The sequence below is a fragment of the Sporothrix brasiliensis genome (genome assembly GCF_000820605.1).
Source record: "Sporothrix brasiliensis 5110 chromosome Unknown Cont18, whole genome shotgun sequence".
Taxonomy (NCBI): domain Eukaryota; kingdom Fungi; phylum Ascomycota; class Sordariomycetes; order Ophiostomatales; family Ophiostomataceae; genus Sporothrix; species Sporothrix brasiliensis.
Genome location: NW_024467137.1, coordinates 3,693,412 through 3,709,149, shown reverse-complemented (window position 1 = coordinate 3,709,149; position 15,738 = coordinate 3,693,412). Strand labels below are relative to the sequence as shown.

Here is a 15,738-nt window from a genome sequence, read left to right as displayed (position 1 = left end):
CAAGTGCCTTCATCCCTGCCCACCCACGTAAGATGGTAGGATTGAATATGACATGTTGTCCTGGTTGGTCGACTGCGAATGGAGATGGAAACAATCCGACTCTCCTCTGCACATCATCACGTCGCTTTTGTCACCCCGGCCAAGACAGTGCCGGGAACACGGTGAGGAGTTACGACAGCGGGCGCAAGAAAACGAGATCGATCTCGGATTGACAGCAAGTGCCTCTTGATGCCGTCTGGTACAGAGTTTCAATGCAAAACCTCGCTGTGCATTCGCAAAGCTTGTGTGCCGTTGTTTGTCCGAGCACACATTCCGTTTGTGTTCTTGTTCTTGTTCTTTTCCAACCAATTGATCCGCTCTCCCCTTGAACCCCTTCTCGCTCATCAAAACAATCAAGGCGGACGGGCATTTGCCCTGGATTATTCCTTGGAAGCGGTCTTAAGAGAGTCAGCGGCTAGATAAGATCAGGGACGACGACAGGGGAAAATAAAGAGAGAATACAGAGTCATTAGCAGAAAAGACGACGCCGGGGGAACGCAGAGACGCGTCCCGACAGCCTGAACACCGTCTAAAAATACGGGCGTTAAATTTAATTTTTCGATCGCACGCGTTTAAACGTACGTGCGCAAAATACTAGGCCGTTTCAGGGGTAGTAAATAGCCAAGGACACGCGATGAGCGTTGCCGTCCAGGACCACCCAAGGGAAACACAACGACAGTCTCGCCCAGGCCTCAGGAGGGTGCGGTAAATAGCATGGCGCGCCTCGTCCCGTGTCTCTCGTATTCTTGTCATGTTTCTCGTCGTCTGTGACATCCATCTTGCCTCTGTCGTCCTTGTCCCGCGCACACCGTGGCGGATGCGTTCGTGGATCCCGATCTTCTGCTTTCGCTTTTCGCGTCTGTCCTCCCTTTGTTTCTTTCTGGCCAGGGATGGTCCCTTGGCGATCCTTTGCGAGACCAATCATAAAGTCTTCGTTATGAACGGCGCGGCCAGAAGCTGAAACCTTTTATGGCCAGAGTATGTCAGGACCATTCCCAACTCGCCTATATTTTAATGAGAGGAAACACTGAGTGGCCTCATCATTATATACGCCAGCATCAGGAGCTTAGAGCTTCATACTGCCAGACTCTACCTTGCTTGCACGTCATGCGCTGCGTCGGGCTCTTTGTCCTGTCTCCGGCTTGACCGGTCTCGAAACGCTGGAGGAGGCACCGGCAGGTTCGACAGGGCAGGACTAGTGGCATCGACGTCGTAAGAGAAGTGGGTACGGGAGCTCAGACAAAAGCCTCCAAGCAGACAGCTGAAATGCGACGCCCATGACCATTTCGACGATGTCGTCCAGCACCAGGCTCGTTCATTGGGCCTGCAATGCTCGTAGCATGCCGCTGCAGCTGCAGTGGAGATCAGGGGGGAGGACCAGCGAGCAAAACCATCGAAAGGCAAGCCCGAATGCACGGGAAGATGAGCCTTCTGTGCATCGCAGTAGTACCCTCGGTAAGCAGGAGCAAAACTGGGAGAAACACTGGGAAGGGGGAGCGCGTCCAAGAGGTGCTGCGGGCATTGGGAGAGGAAACACAGTGCGGGCCCACACGGCCCACCAACGCATCAAGATACTCGGAGGAAAAAGAGACCAAAAAGAAAAAATCAGAGCAAGCGATCAAGCCGAACGTCAGACCAGGCCTTTTGCATATCGTCGTTTGTCGTAGTCATGACCACACCCTGTAGGGCCAAGAGCGACACACCACCACGGCACCGCGCTAATGCGCACTTGGCCTCTCCCTTGCTTGACTTGCAGATTGCGGCGGAAGCGTCAAGATGCGCAGTATCTTTTCCGACCCTTTGCTCTAGAGACCTTGCAGGTCTCGCAGGTGTTCTCGGCATGCAGATGCAACTGCGACACGGCGAGTAAATTCAAGCGAAAGTGGCAATGCTGTGAGATGTCGCTGCCTCGAGAGCATCGAGAGCCTGCCTGCCCCTCCTCCGGTTCGCGTTCCACCTCGACACCTCTTTCGCGACAGCACAAAAGCTAAAGAGAGCTAGGGCACCTGGGCACCAAGCAAAGCAGGCAGCCAACCGCAGCTGCCAATGGCCTGTCTCGAGGATCCAGAATCGTGCAAAATACAGGCAGAGGGCCAAAAATGGGTAAGAAAAGTGGAGACATCGCTCTCCTCTGGTACTTCCTTCCATCTCATCTTTGTGCGGCCTTTTTACGCACTTATCCCCCTCTGCTGAATTCCCACGACCGTTCCAGCGCTCTCACAGGGGACGTCAGGCCGGTCGTTTGACGTCGGCTGGTCGGGTTGGGCGTTGCTGTCAGATAGTTTGAGGATACGCAGATACCATGACGCGCACATCTCTTTCAGCACTGCCCACCCCGCTAGCGAACTAGTAAGGAGCCGAAGTTGCACACCTGGATGGACCTGGATGCGTGCACCTGGGGTGTTGTCGTTCCTTCCTCCGCAAATGGCCAGGCTATTGCACAGTGCGCGAGATACCACATTCTGCCCTGTAAGAAACGGCGAACAAAGCTGGAAAGCACCTACACAACAGGCACCTTCCGCCCAACCCCGGCGCGCCTACCTGCGGTTCCGCCTCCACTTTCTCTGCCAGGGGACTGCCCTATTTCACAAGGTGCCTCGCATAATTTGGTGCTATTGCAATATTCCCGCTAGTTTTTCTGGCTGGGCCCGTCTTTTCTGCCCAGTTTTTAGTGCACTAAAATTTTAACTCGTTTTTTTTTCTCTTTCCTTTCACTGCCCTGCGCTTGCTCTTTCTGCGCCGTTCTCCCTTCTTCTCTAATACCCACTAAATCTTGCCAGCAGTCATCCACTCCGATCATCCTAGAATCTGAGCGCGACCGTGCCCCCCCCCGAAAATCTCCTCGTTCGCACTTCTTGCAGGCTATCTCCCTCTCTGCCTCCCTTTTCTAGTTTGCACTTTCCTCGTCTTGCCACTCCCTTTCTCACCTTCACGTAACACCCCCCATCCCCACCTACTCTCTCCTTTCTTCCCCTCTATTGTCATTTTCTTTTTTCTTTCTGTTCACATTTCCGTGAATCTTTTTCTCTCCCTCATCTTTTTTCTCTCGATCTTGTCACGCGCATTTCGTTTTGTTCGTGTTGCCTGCTTCTTGTTCGTGCTTTCTCAATCCCTCGCCTCTCCCATCTCCCCAATTCGTCCCCGATCGCACAGTCTTCCTTTTTGGTGTGATTTTTGCCGTCATTGTCGCATCACGCATTTTCGTTCGAGTCGATTCTGTTTACTCCTCCGTTTCTGCCGACGAACATTGCAGCAACTTCACGCATATCCCCTCACTCTCTCGTCACACCTCTCCTTCTCTCTTGCCACCCGCTCACGCCCAGTCTTTCTACCGACAGTGTTTTGCGCTCGCGCTCTTCTCGCCGTTTGCCTCTTCTATCGAGCATTTGCCATTCAAGGTAAGCTTTTTTTTGCTCTCGCGCCGGCGCGACTCGCGACTCGTTCGTGCGCGCTTGCGACACCTGCGTCACAATCCGCCGCCCTGCCTAGTTTCTCTGTGTCAGCATTGTGTAGTGTTTCTTCTGTCTTTCGTCTGTCTCTGTTTCTGCCTCTGTCTCTGTTCCTGGACCCTGTCCCTGTCGCTCTGTGTCTTGTTTTGCTTCCTCTTGTTTCCTCACGCCCGTGTCTCTCTTTTCGAGTCCGAGGTGTCTCGTCAACGATTTCCAATGTTGAACCATCGCCGGCACTCATTCGACATACCGATTATGCGCACGCCTCTACGACCTACGAAGCCGCCATAGAACACCATTTCATACGGCCGGCGCTTTCAACTTCTGCCGTCTATTTCCCGGCTCTACCGGAAAACCCGACATTAGACCGGCCGACATTGCTTCCTTGATCTCGCCGTTACTTCCGGATGTTTCGGTTGTCGAACAGGGCAGAACACATATCGGCGCCCCACACATTTGTGAACCTGTGGACGGGAATGGAGTTGGCAATTTCGCCTTCAAGGACTTGACGCGGCAAGCAATCGCGGATGATCATGGCGGGCCAGAGCGCGCCGATCTGCGAACCGAGAGTTGCCGGTGCTGCGCCTTTATCCCACACGGGGGCTGTTTCTCGCGAGATACACCATTGCGGGTTTCGGTTGCCAGCGCCTAGCTCTAGTTTTGCGCCTTTGAGGCGAGATTGACATTTTCTTATGGTCATGACTGCCAGCGCAACGTGTCCGGAACTGCTTGCCATAATCTTCGAGACCAACCTCGACCCTCGACTTATCGATCCGACTCACGGCCACAATATACGAATTGTTGGAGCGCCTTGCCCACGCTGACAATACTGCCAATCACACCAATCGTCAAGTCTGCACGAATTTTGCTTCCACATTTCGTTGCGCTATATCTCGAAGCTTGGACTTTGGGCTACCTTGCGTCCGGATTTTAGGCTTTGCGGCCGCTCGGAATTGCCACGAGAGCAGTGCGCGCGGTTAAAGGTTCAGGCTGCGGAATCCCAGGAACGGGAATATGGAATAATGGCGGGATTTTTTTGGCACTGTGGCTGCTTGCTCATGCCAGCCTTGGCCAGTTCCCTCAATCTCGTTTAAACGTACTGGACTCTTTTGAAGGATCCGGTGCCATGTACCGGACCATGGGATATACCCAGCAACCGTCTACCAGTCGTTGCTCCCCGGAGGTGCCTGGATGCGTCAAAGACATTACTCGAAGGGACATACGGCTGCGTGTTACGAACCCCTGTCCGTCGAGTTTCTCAGCCGGCCATAGCCATGTTGTCGAGACAGGACAGCACACAGAGGGAGCTTCCCTTGGACCCTCAAGCGACCTGTCTTGGTGCTCAGACTCGATTTGGTCATTTGTGCACATTTCTTCCTTTTTTTCGATCCGCTGTTCTTTGTTTCCTCGCTTGGAGCCTTTTTTCTTTTCTTTCTTTTTGTGTTTCTTTGCCCTTACGTTTCGTTTGCTGCTTCAACTTTATTCCACGGTCATTGCATTGCAGTCGCTGACTTTTCCTCTTTCTCGCAGTTCTTGTACTAGCATACGACTGTTTCTGCCATCCTTTGAGCACTGTCACTGTCGTTTTCGCATCTTCCCACGTCGTCTACGTTTTCTACGCACCAATCCTTCTCCAACCTCTATTTTCTATTCGAGGCGCGAGGCGTTACGTTTACGTTTACGATCACACTTGAATTGTCTTTGGGTTCCTTATTTCGGTACGTCAGCTTTGTCTTCCTAGAGAAAAGACTGCCCATTCACGCATTTGGTAAGTTATTGCTGCATTTTTTTTATGAGGCGGTGAGGTAAAAGCAAGATGAGGAAGGATTCTGAGCGTATAATATGTCCCGCTTGGAGAGAAGGACCTGGCATTGTCTTTCCCAAGATCTTATTGAGCAGATTTCTATCAATAGGATCAGATCCTGCCTATAGAGAGATGTCGATCAACCCGGTCGCTAGCGTCACGTGGTTAAAGTTGCCTCTGACTTCTTCAACATTGCTGACATCCTCCAAGATTTTCGGACCTTTTGCATCTGCGCACCATCGTCAATTGCTGCCTTGGCTGTGCCATTTTGCCATCTTATTCTGTTTTTTTCGCCATTGCCTAACACATACCTTTGTCTCCCTGCAGGCTCTTCTCCAATTTTAGCTTTTGTCTTTTGGTAAGTGATTATATTCTTGGACTGGTGTTTGCATTGGATATTGTGCTACGTATCCTCGTTGCCGTGTCCAATTGTGCCTCTCTAAAGTTGTCCTCTGCCTGTGATGCTAACGAAGCGTAGTCTTCAAAATGGCCAACTTCCCTCCCCCCGCCAACGGCAACCTGACTGCCGAGTCGAACACGACTCCCATCAACGGCTCGACGATCGACTCCTCGTTCCCCCCTGCCGCGACTCTTCCCCAGGGCAGCGAGTCCTCCAAGACTCTTTGGATGGGCGAGCTTGAGCCGTGGATGGATGAGAACTTTGTCAAGAACGTCTTCTCCACTGTTTCGGGCGAGAACGTCAACGTCAAGGTCATCCGCGATCGCGCCTCTGGCAACGCTGGCTACTGCTTTGTGGAGTTCAACACCGTCGAGGCGGCCACTAAGGCCCTCGGCCTGAACGGCTCTAACATCCCCAACTCGGGCCGCGCTTTCAAGCTCAACTGGGCTTCTGGTGGTGGTCTGGTCGATCGTCGGTACGTCTCTTCTTTGCGTCTCTCTCTCATTCCTCTACAACAAGGCTAACCTGACTTGCCCCGACAGTGACGACCGCAGCCCAGAGTTCAGCATTTTTGTCGGAGATCTGGGCCCCGAGGTCAACGAGTTCGTTCTCGTCAGCCTGTTCCAGGCTCGCTTCCCGTCCTGCAAGTCTGCCAAGATTATGACCGACGCTGTCACCGGCCAGTCCCGTGGCTACGGTTTCGTCCGCTTCTCGGACGAGAACGACCAGCAGCGTGCTCTTCTCGAGATGCAGGGTGTCTACTGCGGCAACCGCCCCATGCGTATTTCGACTGCTACGCCTAAGACTCGGTACGCATACGCATTCGGCTGTTTGTGGTATTGTTTGTTGGCTTGAATTGTCCCAATCTAACTACATATCAGTTCTCACCCGTACGGCCAGGGCCAGCACGGTGGCAACCACATGCACGGCCCCGGCCCTGCTCAGGGCGGCAACCAGATGGGTGGCTGGAACATGGGCAACGGTGGCGGCGCTGGCGGGTATTACCAACCCGGCTTCGGCCCCATGGCTCCTCAGCCCATGAACCAGTTCACCGACCCCAACAACACCACGGTCTTCGTCGGTGGTCTGTCTGGCTACGTCACCGAGGACGAGCTCCGCTCGTTCTTCCAGGGCTTTGGCGAAATCACCTACGTGAAGATCCCTCCTGGCAAGGGCTGCGGTTTCGTGCAGTTCGTGCACCGCCACGCTGCCGAGATGGCCATCAACCAGATGCAGGGCTACCCCATCGGTAACTCGCGCGTGCGCCTGTCGTGGGGCCGCTCGCAGAACAACTCGGGCGTCGGCACCCCCTACCGCCCTGCTCCCCCGCCGCCGCACTACCCTGTCCACGGCGCCGTCCCTGGCGCTGTCAGCCCCTACGGGCCTGGTCCTTTCGGTGGCAACCAGGGTCCCCCGGGCGGTCCGTCCCCTGCTGTTTAACGTGAGTGGAGCGCCGTCTTTTGATACTTGCAAAGGTCTCGCCCGACAAGACCAGTTCGCTGACTTGCCATGTCCAGTTTGATCTCCTAAAGAGGCTGTTTCCTTCGTCGCGCAATGCTTTCCTGTCATAGTGTTGGCGTTCGGCGGATGTGAAAGGCGTCAAGGTGGCAAAAAGAATTGAAAACGAAAAAAGGCATTTCTTTCATGACTTCCGACGTCCTTTTTACCCTTTGTGCTTTGGTGTTTGTTCCTACTTTCCCACACATGGTTTACACCCTATGGATGCATCTTATGTAATGTTTTCTCGTTTCGCGCGGTTCTTTGTCACAAAACGTCTAAACGTTTTTCATGAGGGTTTTTTTGTTCCTCGATGGTCTTTCCATTTTCATATTGTCGAAGGCTGTTTTCTTTTCTCTTTCTTTTCCTCCTTGTGTCTGCCAACTTTACCACGTTATGGCTCCTTTTCTAACCCCTAGTCATTGCTGATTAACTCTCCTATCTTTCGTCATACTTGTCATATTTTCAAATCCTTTTTCTCTTACTACCCGCTTCGTGTTGCTCGCGTCGAGTGGTTTTATTTCTCGTCTTCTCGTTGCTGTCCTTGCCATTGTTTCTGCCAACTCTTCCCGCTACGGTCTATTGTGCCCAACGATGTTTCAGCTCGTATTCTTGCCTGCCCGTTGAGTCTGAAAAGCGCTAGAGGTGATGGTGCGAGACGACGCCAAAAAACGATTGCTTGTGAATTACGTTGCACGCTTTGCGTCTTGTTTTCCCTGACATCTTTCCAAGCAGCTTATAACGCCATCTTATTGCCATCGGCCCTTTTGATTTCCTGTCGCCTTTTCCTTCCCTAATTCCTTGTGTGCTTGCTTTTTCTTCCATGTTTCGACTCAAGGGTATTCCATGGCGTTTTCTGCTCGTCCGCAGGGAGAAACAAAAATGGGAACAAAAAGGTCAGTTGTCTGTATTTTTGCGTGCTTGTTTAGAAAATGCCTTCACGATATTTGATGCGTTTACTCCTCTCGATTCTTCTCACTCTCTCTTTACTTTCGTTTGTCACTGTTGATTTCCTTCGCGTGCTCTTCAACCTTCGAAAGGCGTGCCTGGATAAGGCTCGACGGACCATACCTTCTGTGAAAATTAGGACGCAATGCACGTGCTGCTCGTTTTCATTTATTTATTTCTCCTTCAAAATTGTAAACTTTACTTTTCTTTACCAGAGGGTCTCTCGTTGCATTAGGCTTTCTTTGTTTCTACTTACGACAGGTAGTTTCGTAGTTTCGTTATCAATGGCGTTCCCCCGGAAAACAAACCAAAATCGTCATATCTTTAAAAATATTTGCATCTTAAATTGCACAATAAGTGACTCCGAGACCTTGCTGCATAGTTGAGTTGGATATTGTATCCTTTCACACACAGCACACCAGATACCATTTCTATCGAGTCAGCCGTTCTGTTAGGACATGGCTACATACTGATTGAGGAGCTTATCATGCACATAATCGCCATGGAAATGAACAATGTCCCCCCCCCCCCCCCACACGTCGTGACCGGCAGATGGCTGGGACATAAAATTTGACATTATCAAAAATTTACTGGACCTTAAAAGATAAAATATGAAATTGGTATCATGAAAGAACATCCTAAGAGCTGATCAACTTCACACTGTGAATTATTGCAAACTCGTCAAAGCATCACAGAGTTGCCTATCTATTCCACATTATCGAAACCGGTGCGTCCCGTGCCGCAACTGTCATTTTGGGTGGCGTTGAGGCCAACGGCGGCGTCATCATATCGAACAGCTGCTGCATTGACGAAGTCGATGTCGGCGACCGCCGCAAGTGGCTGAAGCGAAGCCGTTCGTCGTCGTCGCCGTTCTGCATTTTTGGTGTGCCAGAACGCTCACTCCCGTCGCTCCTTTCAGGTTCGTCACTGGAACCGGAGCTATACAGCTCGCCCAGTTCAAAATACACCACCAATGCGCCGTTGGCTGAATACCGCCACGACAATACATTGCAGAGGGCAGGCGACGTGCACCACGATCCAAAATAGTCAGCCGACAAGCGGCTGATAAGTGGCTGGAGAGCCGCGGACTCGCCTGAAGCTCTCGTGGATATGCTCAACGTTGGGGGCGGTCGCGCCCATATGTCGGCGTGCCAGTCCATGCTGATCTGGTCGTCCGAGATGCCCAACCCAGGAGTCGCCGTGGATGCAGACGTTGGGGTTCCGGGGGTTGATGAAGACATGGAAGTCGATGACGACGAGCTGTGTGGCAAGATGCCACGTTGTTTCTTGGTAGCTGCGCTGCCGCCGCTGCGACCTGAGCCGGGAAAGTCAACCAGAGGGCCGGCGGTGCCTCTGAAGGACGCATGATTGGCACGGGCACCCACAAGGAGGTGGAACGACTCTGTCATGGCCGACCCCGCCTTGCCGTTACCATAGCCGTTGTTGCCACCTGCAGCAGTAGCTTTCCCGGAGAGAATCACGGCGCTTTGTGTGCCTGGACGGTGGGTGCTGACCTCAATGGCGCTGTGGAAAGGCACAAAGTCCATGTCCGACGCGGCCAGCGGCGTTCGATCGAGGTCCACGGGGCGGTTGAAAGTCAAAAACAACACTGGCTGTGGTTGGTGCTTGCTACCCGCCCCGCCAACCATATTGATGGAACGCGCGGTGATGCGCTGGCCCAGCAGCAGAGAGATACCGCGGGACTGGGCGTTGCGGCAGTCGACAAAAATCTGCGTGCGTGTTGCAGTCAGTGCTGCCGGTATCTGCATGATGAGGAGCTGGGTGGACAGGCGGATGTAGTGACCGTTTCGGACACGATGCAGCGGGATAACGACACGAGACGCCCGGTCGCTGGATGTGCGGCGGTAGCCAACGTCCAGAACGGCACATGCACCTTTTGCAGTGTACAGCAGCGGGAGGGAGATGCTCAGGCCGAAGTTTGTAATGGAGTATGGGCCGATCTCCGATGCGTGTGACGACGCATTGGCACCACTCGATGTGCCTAGGCTCCCGACGCTACCGGACATGCTGCCGCCGCTGTTCCAGCCGCCCATAGTGCCTCCACCGCCTCCCGCGTTGCCAAACTCAGCAAAGTACAGAGCCGAATCGCGGAAGACCTTTGGGTGCGGTGCCAAGATGCTGGTCCATTGCTCTAGTTCGGCCTGGCGATGCGTGTCTTGCTGGATCGAGCTTGTCGACGTGGCGTTCCCCGTTCCAGCTGGTGCCGGCACCATGTCCTCTGTATTGGACAGAGATGGCGGCGGCAGGAGTCCCATCTTGGTGGCTTGCCAGCAAAAGATGGTCTGGTCGTCGGACACGCGGATGATTTCCTCTTGGAGTCGAAGGAAGGCGCGGTGGCCCTCGCCATAGAGCAGCGCCATGTGAATGCCAAAGAGTCCCAGCAGGCAATATGCCGTGTCCTCAATACGCGTCGTGCGCCGCTTTGCCATCCAGGACATGCGCCGTGCAACACTCGCGGTGGAGACATAGTCGGGACGCTTGATATAGGTGCGGTCGATGTCAGTGATGTCGCTAATGAGCGATCCTTCCGTTTCCTTGGTAGCCAGGGGCAGCCACTCGTACGAGAAGAAGAGCACCTTGGCCGGGGCAAGCAGCTCTTGAAGCGTCCAGCCGCGCGTGAACCAGGCACTCGACTTGAAGGCACGGCGCACCGTCGGGTCCGCGAGATACTTCTTGAGCCCGCCAGGAGGCGGCGGTGGTGTCTCGCCTGGCGTCACCAAGGGCATGGGATTGCCGTCCTCGCCCGGAACGACGACATCCTTCATGAAGACGTAACAGACTTCTGCATCACGATACCACGCGAACATGGAGTTGATCGCCTCGGAAAGCTCGGAGCTGCTTGTCTTGTCGATGCAGTTCGTGTCGACCCAGGCGTGATCATATCCGTCACATGCTGCCTGTTGGCAGGCCAGCTCGATCTTGCGGAAACCTTCCTTCTTACGGGCTGTTTCTAGGCCCTCCCGCCAGTCTGAGAAGGTCACCTCTCCAACGCCCCACGTATGCGACAGAATCGCATACGGAGGGATGTTGTTGAAGTGCTCTTCGAGCTCAAGTGTTTTTGTGTTGATCAAGCGCATGGCTCTCGTGGGCTCGTGGTCAGACTTGTTTGTGTTTCTTTGGGGGCCGCAGTTGGTCTTTGACTGTTGGTGTCATCGCTAGTAAACCTTGTCTTTTTGTGCTTCGGGAGACCCCGCCGCCGGCCGGCCAAGAAAGCGGGTTTTCCAGCTTCGAGGCCCAGCTTCTCTTCTGCCGCTCGCTCGTGTCTGGCCACTCATTCCTCTTCCACCATTGCGACCCCTGGGCCCCTCTCGTCTCGTCCCATCCGTTTTGGCTTTTTCTGGTGTTTGCATTTGTTCCTTCCTGTCTTCTCACGGCCAACCACAAACCCTGAACGTCGTTGCTTCCCCCCACATCTAGAAGCTCAGCACTGACCATTGCTTTCAATTGGCCAGTTTGTTTCAAAGCCCCACTCACACTTGCGGCGGAGCACGCCAACCAAGGCTGACCACCCCGTCAAGCCTGTCCATCTCGCCACGGACATGCTCTGGAGACAGTTTGGACAGCAGGAGCTGGGGAAAGATGAAGGGTGAGCGAGAAAGCGGAGTGCTGGACAAGTGACCACAACAAAAGATGCTGAGGGAGGCGGCGGGAGCCAGCCTTGTGGGCTATTCTTGCGTCTGGGCGGCTCGTTGACCTTCGCTCTTGCCGTCGTTGTCTCTTTCCTTCCCAAGCACGTTTACGTGATGAATCTTCGTCACTCCTCCCTATTTGGGCGTACACAGCATCGGCTCCTTACCAGCCGTCGTCCCCTCACGTCGTGCCAGGAGACGTTTTCTTTTCTGCCATTGTGCATCTGTTATCGATCGCTGCGGATCGGCTTATCATCGCCAGTCTCGACGCCATTGCTCAGCCCTCACAGCTCCAGGCGGCTGGCCAATAGCGGAGACGCTATACAGCCTCCTTTTCTTGGACATATCCCATCTCTAAAGACATTCCCTCGCCCTCTCCGCGGGTCATTTGTTGCTTTGCAGCACCAATATTACCGCGTTTTGACTCGCACTCCGCAGGTCGGACACTGTCATTTTACCTCTGCATACCCTGGTCGCACCATCTGTCGGCCCAGGCGCTCGCGAGAAGAGGGTGGCTCGCTAAACCGCATTTGTCATTGAGTAGACCCAGGGGTTGTTTGGATAGAGCTCGCCTCTTCCTGTCGCCTTTCTTTTCTTCTTGTTCATATTTCGCCATTTGCGTGTTTGCGGTGGTTGGCAACCTTATCATCAACATCAAGCTTCACGCAATAGTGGCCAGCCCTTCTAAAACGACTCCGTAATACTATACAACGGCAATCATTAAGCACGGCCTTCCATACCACGAACCATCCTCGAGCCTACCTCAGACCAGCCAAACGCAAGAACATTACAGATACGGCCGACGATCCCACGATCCCACGGGACGACAAAGCGACGATTAGACTGTGTGACTGCGAGTGTCGTTACTAGTCCGATGGCCTCTTATACAACTGACCGACCGTCGTCACCTTCTTTCGCCCCCTTTGCTCTCAAACCTCTCCCGCTGGACCTCGTCGGCGGTGTACCAGGCGGTCTCGGCCTCGACAAGATGTCATCATCTTCGCCAGATCGCATCAACGGTGATGCGCAGGACACCTTTAATGGCCCCGAGGACCAGTCGGGGCCGAGCCCTGTCCTGCCGCCACCGGCAGCACTTCCTTCTGGCACAAATGGGAGCTTTCCCGCCGGCGACCCTTTGTCGCCGCTGGACTTTGCCGGTTTGTCGCCGGAGGTTGTCGCGCGCCTCGCGCACATCGTCAACAACTTTCGTTCCCTGAACGGTGGCAGCCACGCTACCAGCCTTGCCAATGGTTCATCTGCCTCCCCTGCACCACGATCGCCCGCACCGGCACCATCACACCCGCAAAATCCTTCTTTAGTATCAACTGGAGAGGATTCGCTGCTCAGTCTCGAGAAACATCTACACGAAGACACCAAACGCTTGCTTGCCAACGCAGAGCAGCGCATCAAGAAACTGAACAACGAAATCGAAGACCACAACGACATCATGGAGGACTTCCGCATTGATAACCGCGACCTCAAAGATCAGGTTGAGGCCAGCACGCTTGAGATTGATAGTCTGCACAAGCACATTGCTGAGCTCGGCCACGTCGAACAACAGCTGAAAATACAAATTGCCCGGCAGCAGACGCTTGAAATGCACCTGCAGATCGAGAGAGAAGGACGGAAAGCTGTCGACGACGAATTGGCTGTAAGCCGACGCGCCCACGCAGGCGACCTGCAGAAGATTGATGTTGAGCGAAAGCAACATGCCGCCACCACCGCCGTCGTTGAGAAGCAAAGCGAAGAGATCCGCGAGCTACAACAACAGCTCGACGCGGCCAACAAGCGCGTGGCGGCACGGGATCGCATGCTGGCCGACGCCGAGGCTGAGAAGCGGACATTACAGGCCACCGTCTTCGACGCTCGCCACAACATTGAAGAGACAGCGGCCGTCTTTGGCGAGGCGTCTCTGGCCTTCAACACGGAGGTAGACCGCCTGATGAACACGCTGCTGTCTATGAAACTGTCAGCCACGCCGCGGACCGTGCTGCCGGTACAAACGCCACAGCCGACACTGCCGCCAACGCCGCCAAGGAGATGAGTTCTTTTCTCCTTTGCGCAGGCAACATGACGCTGTAATTTCCTTTGCATCCATCTTTTATACATCATGATCTCTTGTGCTGGTGTTGACTTGGGTTAATTTGCTTTGCTGCATTCTTTGCACTTTTTGCAGCCCTTTTTTGGATCTTTTACATTTGTCGATACCCTGCATAATTTTTTTCCCTTTTGCTGTCCCAGCAGTTTTGCAGCGGATATTGTTTTGTTGAATGTGTTTTATTTTACATTTTTTTGGATATCATAATATGGATAGGAGGCAGTCAAAAACGGACTTCACAGCTATGAGGAGTATACGACGGTACCCGTTTTATTTACTTTTGGATATATTAATGAAACATCAAAGCAGCATGTGCCTTGCTCCTCTTACTTTCCGTCATCCGTGTCCGGTACACTCTCCAGATCAACCCAAGACCCAGCCAGCGACGCCAGGTCGTCGTCCGCCAACACAACATATTCAAACTCTTCGAGATCGCTGAACAGCGCACGGCCATCGATTGTCTGGCCCTCGGCGTCTTCCCAGACCCCGTTCAGTGCGTAGAGCGGGGTCACTGTGTCATCTCTGTCATCTCTGTCATCTCTGTCATCTCTGTCATCTCCGTCATCGTCCTGAGTGGCGGGCCGAACACCAGCCTCGGCCGTCTCCGACGCCGACGTCTTCAGCGGTGACGTCGCAGCGCTGTGGCCCGCGACACGTCTGCCCTTGCGCTTCGCTGCTACATGGCGCACCGTGTAGAGCGGCTCCGCGTGGCGGATGGTGTCCAGGCTGTCGGCCTGGTAGGCAGAGGCAGCATCGCCGGTCGTGGGGGGTGGGGCGCCGATGGGGCCGGAGGCGGGCGCAGCAGGGTCGGCCGCATTTGGGCCGTCGTACAGAATGCCGAGGCTGTAGAGCTTGGCCACCTGCTCGTCGTCGTCCAGGCTGGCCGCGTCCCGAGCGACGACGTGCACGCCCGACGACTCGCCCGGCCGTTTTGTTGGGTTGGCGTGGGCCAGCTGCACAAACTCGTCGAGCGAGGTCTCCTCGAGCATCGTGTAGTGGCCACCGATGTGGCGCCCGCCGGCCGACTTCTTGCCCCCGTCCTTGCTGGCGTACGACCGCCAGGCGACCGCCGGCAGGCCGTCCGTCGACGAACTGTTGCCGAGGTCGCCCGCATCGTGAGACGTGACTCCCTCGCGGTGGTCGGACAGCCGGTGTGTCTGGAGCGAAAGACCGTGGCTCTTGCTCTTGTCGAGCACCAAGCGGAGGTTGCGGTGGCGATAAACACGGCCCTGTTTTGTTTGGACGCGGACAAGATAGCCGCGGAAGCCTGACGTCTCGCTGCGGCCCATGTTTGCGGCTCGATGCGATTGTTTGCCGTGACACTCGAGTTGCTCTGTATTGGACCTAGGGATCGTCAGCGTCAGACAGGTATATTTGATAAGGATGCCCCTGGTGGAGGGACGGCGTATCGTATTGTTTTATTCGTACACTACTCTGGCGACAGTAATAGTGATTGGGTCAAAATGCAGTTGTGATGGTGCCCTGTCGTGTTTCCTGGCATGATCCGCGTGGAGGTTGTCACTCCTCTTTTTATGTGTTTGTATTTATTGTTTTGTTCTCTTTTCCGTCCGAGACAACGCATGCCATTTATGAGGCTGTGGTTGTCACTCGATAAGAGCCATATTGCTGCAATGGCATCCCGCCTTGAGGACGATGGCGAAGCAATGATTCTGCTCGAGTCACCGGCGAGGCTGTGCCGCAAGGGTCGACATCGTTGACTCACTCGCTCACAAGACTCGTCATGACGCTGATGCGATTACATCAGAAGGGTGTAGTGGTGCGGGGGTGTTGACGCAGAGCCCCAACGGGCCCTAATTCGGGGTTGCCTTTAGTGACCAATAGGCCTGTCGCAT

General features: G+C 54.3%; 4 protein-coding genes across 4 annotated transcripts; 2 read left to right on the top strand and 2 right to left on the bottom strand.

Annotated features, from left to right (window-relative positions):
• Positions 1-5,778: 5,778 nt before the first annotated feature.
• Positions 5,779-7,132, top strand: SPBR_01726 (mRNA binding protein post-transcriptional regulator (Csx1); the record flags this gene model as incomplete). Its single annotated transcript, XM_040760036.1, has 3 exons — positions 5,779-6,167; positions 6,235-6,501; positions 6,574-7,132. The coding sequence occupies 3 exons, from the start codon at positions 5,779-5,781 to the stop codon at positions 7,130-7,132; spliced, it is 1,215 nt and encodes a 404-aa protein (XP_040619976.1).
• Positions 7,133-8,838: 1,706 nt separating this feature from the next.
• SPBR_01385 (het domain containing protein) lies at positions 8,839-11,235 on the bottom strand (the record flags this gene model as incomplete). Its single annotated transcript, XM_040759696.1, has 1 exon — positions 8,839-11,235. One exon carries the CDS (start codon positions 11,233-11,235, stop codon positions 8,839-8,841), a length of 2,397 nt encoding a protein of 798 aa, XP_040619975.1.
• A 1,540-nt stretch (positions 11,236-12,775) lies between these two features.
• SPBR_01868 (uncharacterized protein) lies at positions 12,776-13,831 on the top strand (the record flags this gene model as incomplete). Its single annotated transcript, XM_040760178.1, has 1 exon — positions 12,776-13,831. One exon carries the CDS (start codon positions 12,776-12,778, stop codon positions 13,829-13,831), a length of 1,056 nt encoding a protein of 351 aa, XP_040619974.1.
• Positions 13,832-14,211: 380 nt separating this feature from the next.
• SPBR_01913 (uncharacterized protein) lies at positions 14,212-15,174 on the bottom strand (the record flags this gene model as incomplete). The annotated part of the gene is made up of 1 exon (XM_040760223.1): positions 14,212-15,174. One exon carries the CDS (start codon positions 15,172-15,174, stop codon positions 14,212-14,214), a length of 963 nt encoding a protein of 320 aa, XP_040619973.1.
• Positions 15,175-15,738: the final 564 nt, after the last annotated feature.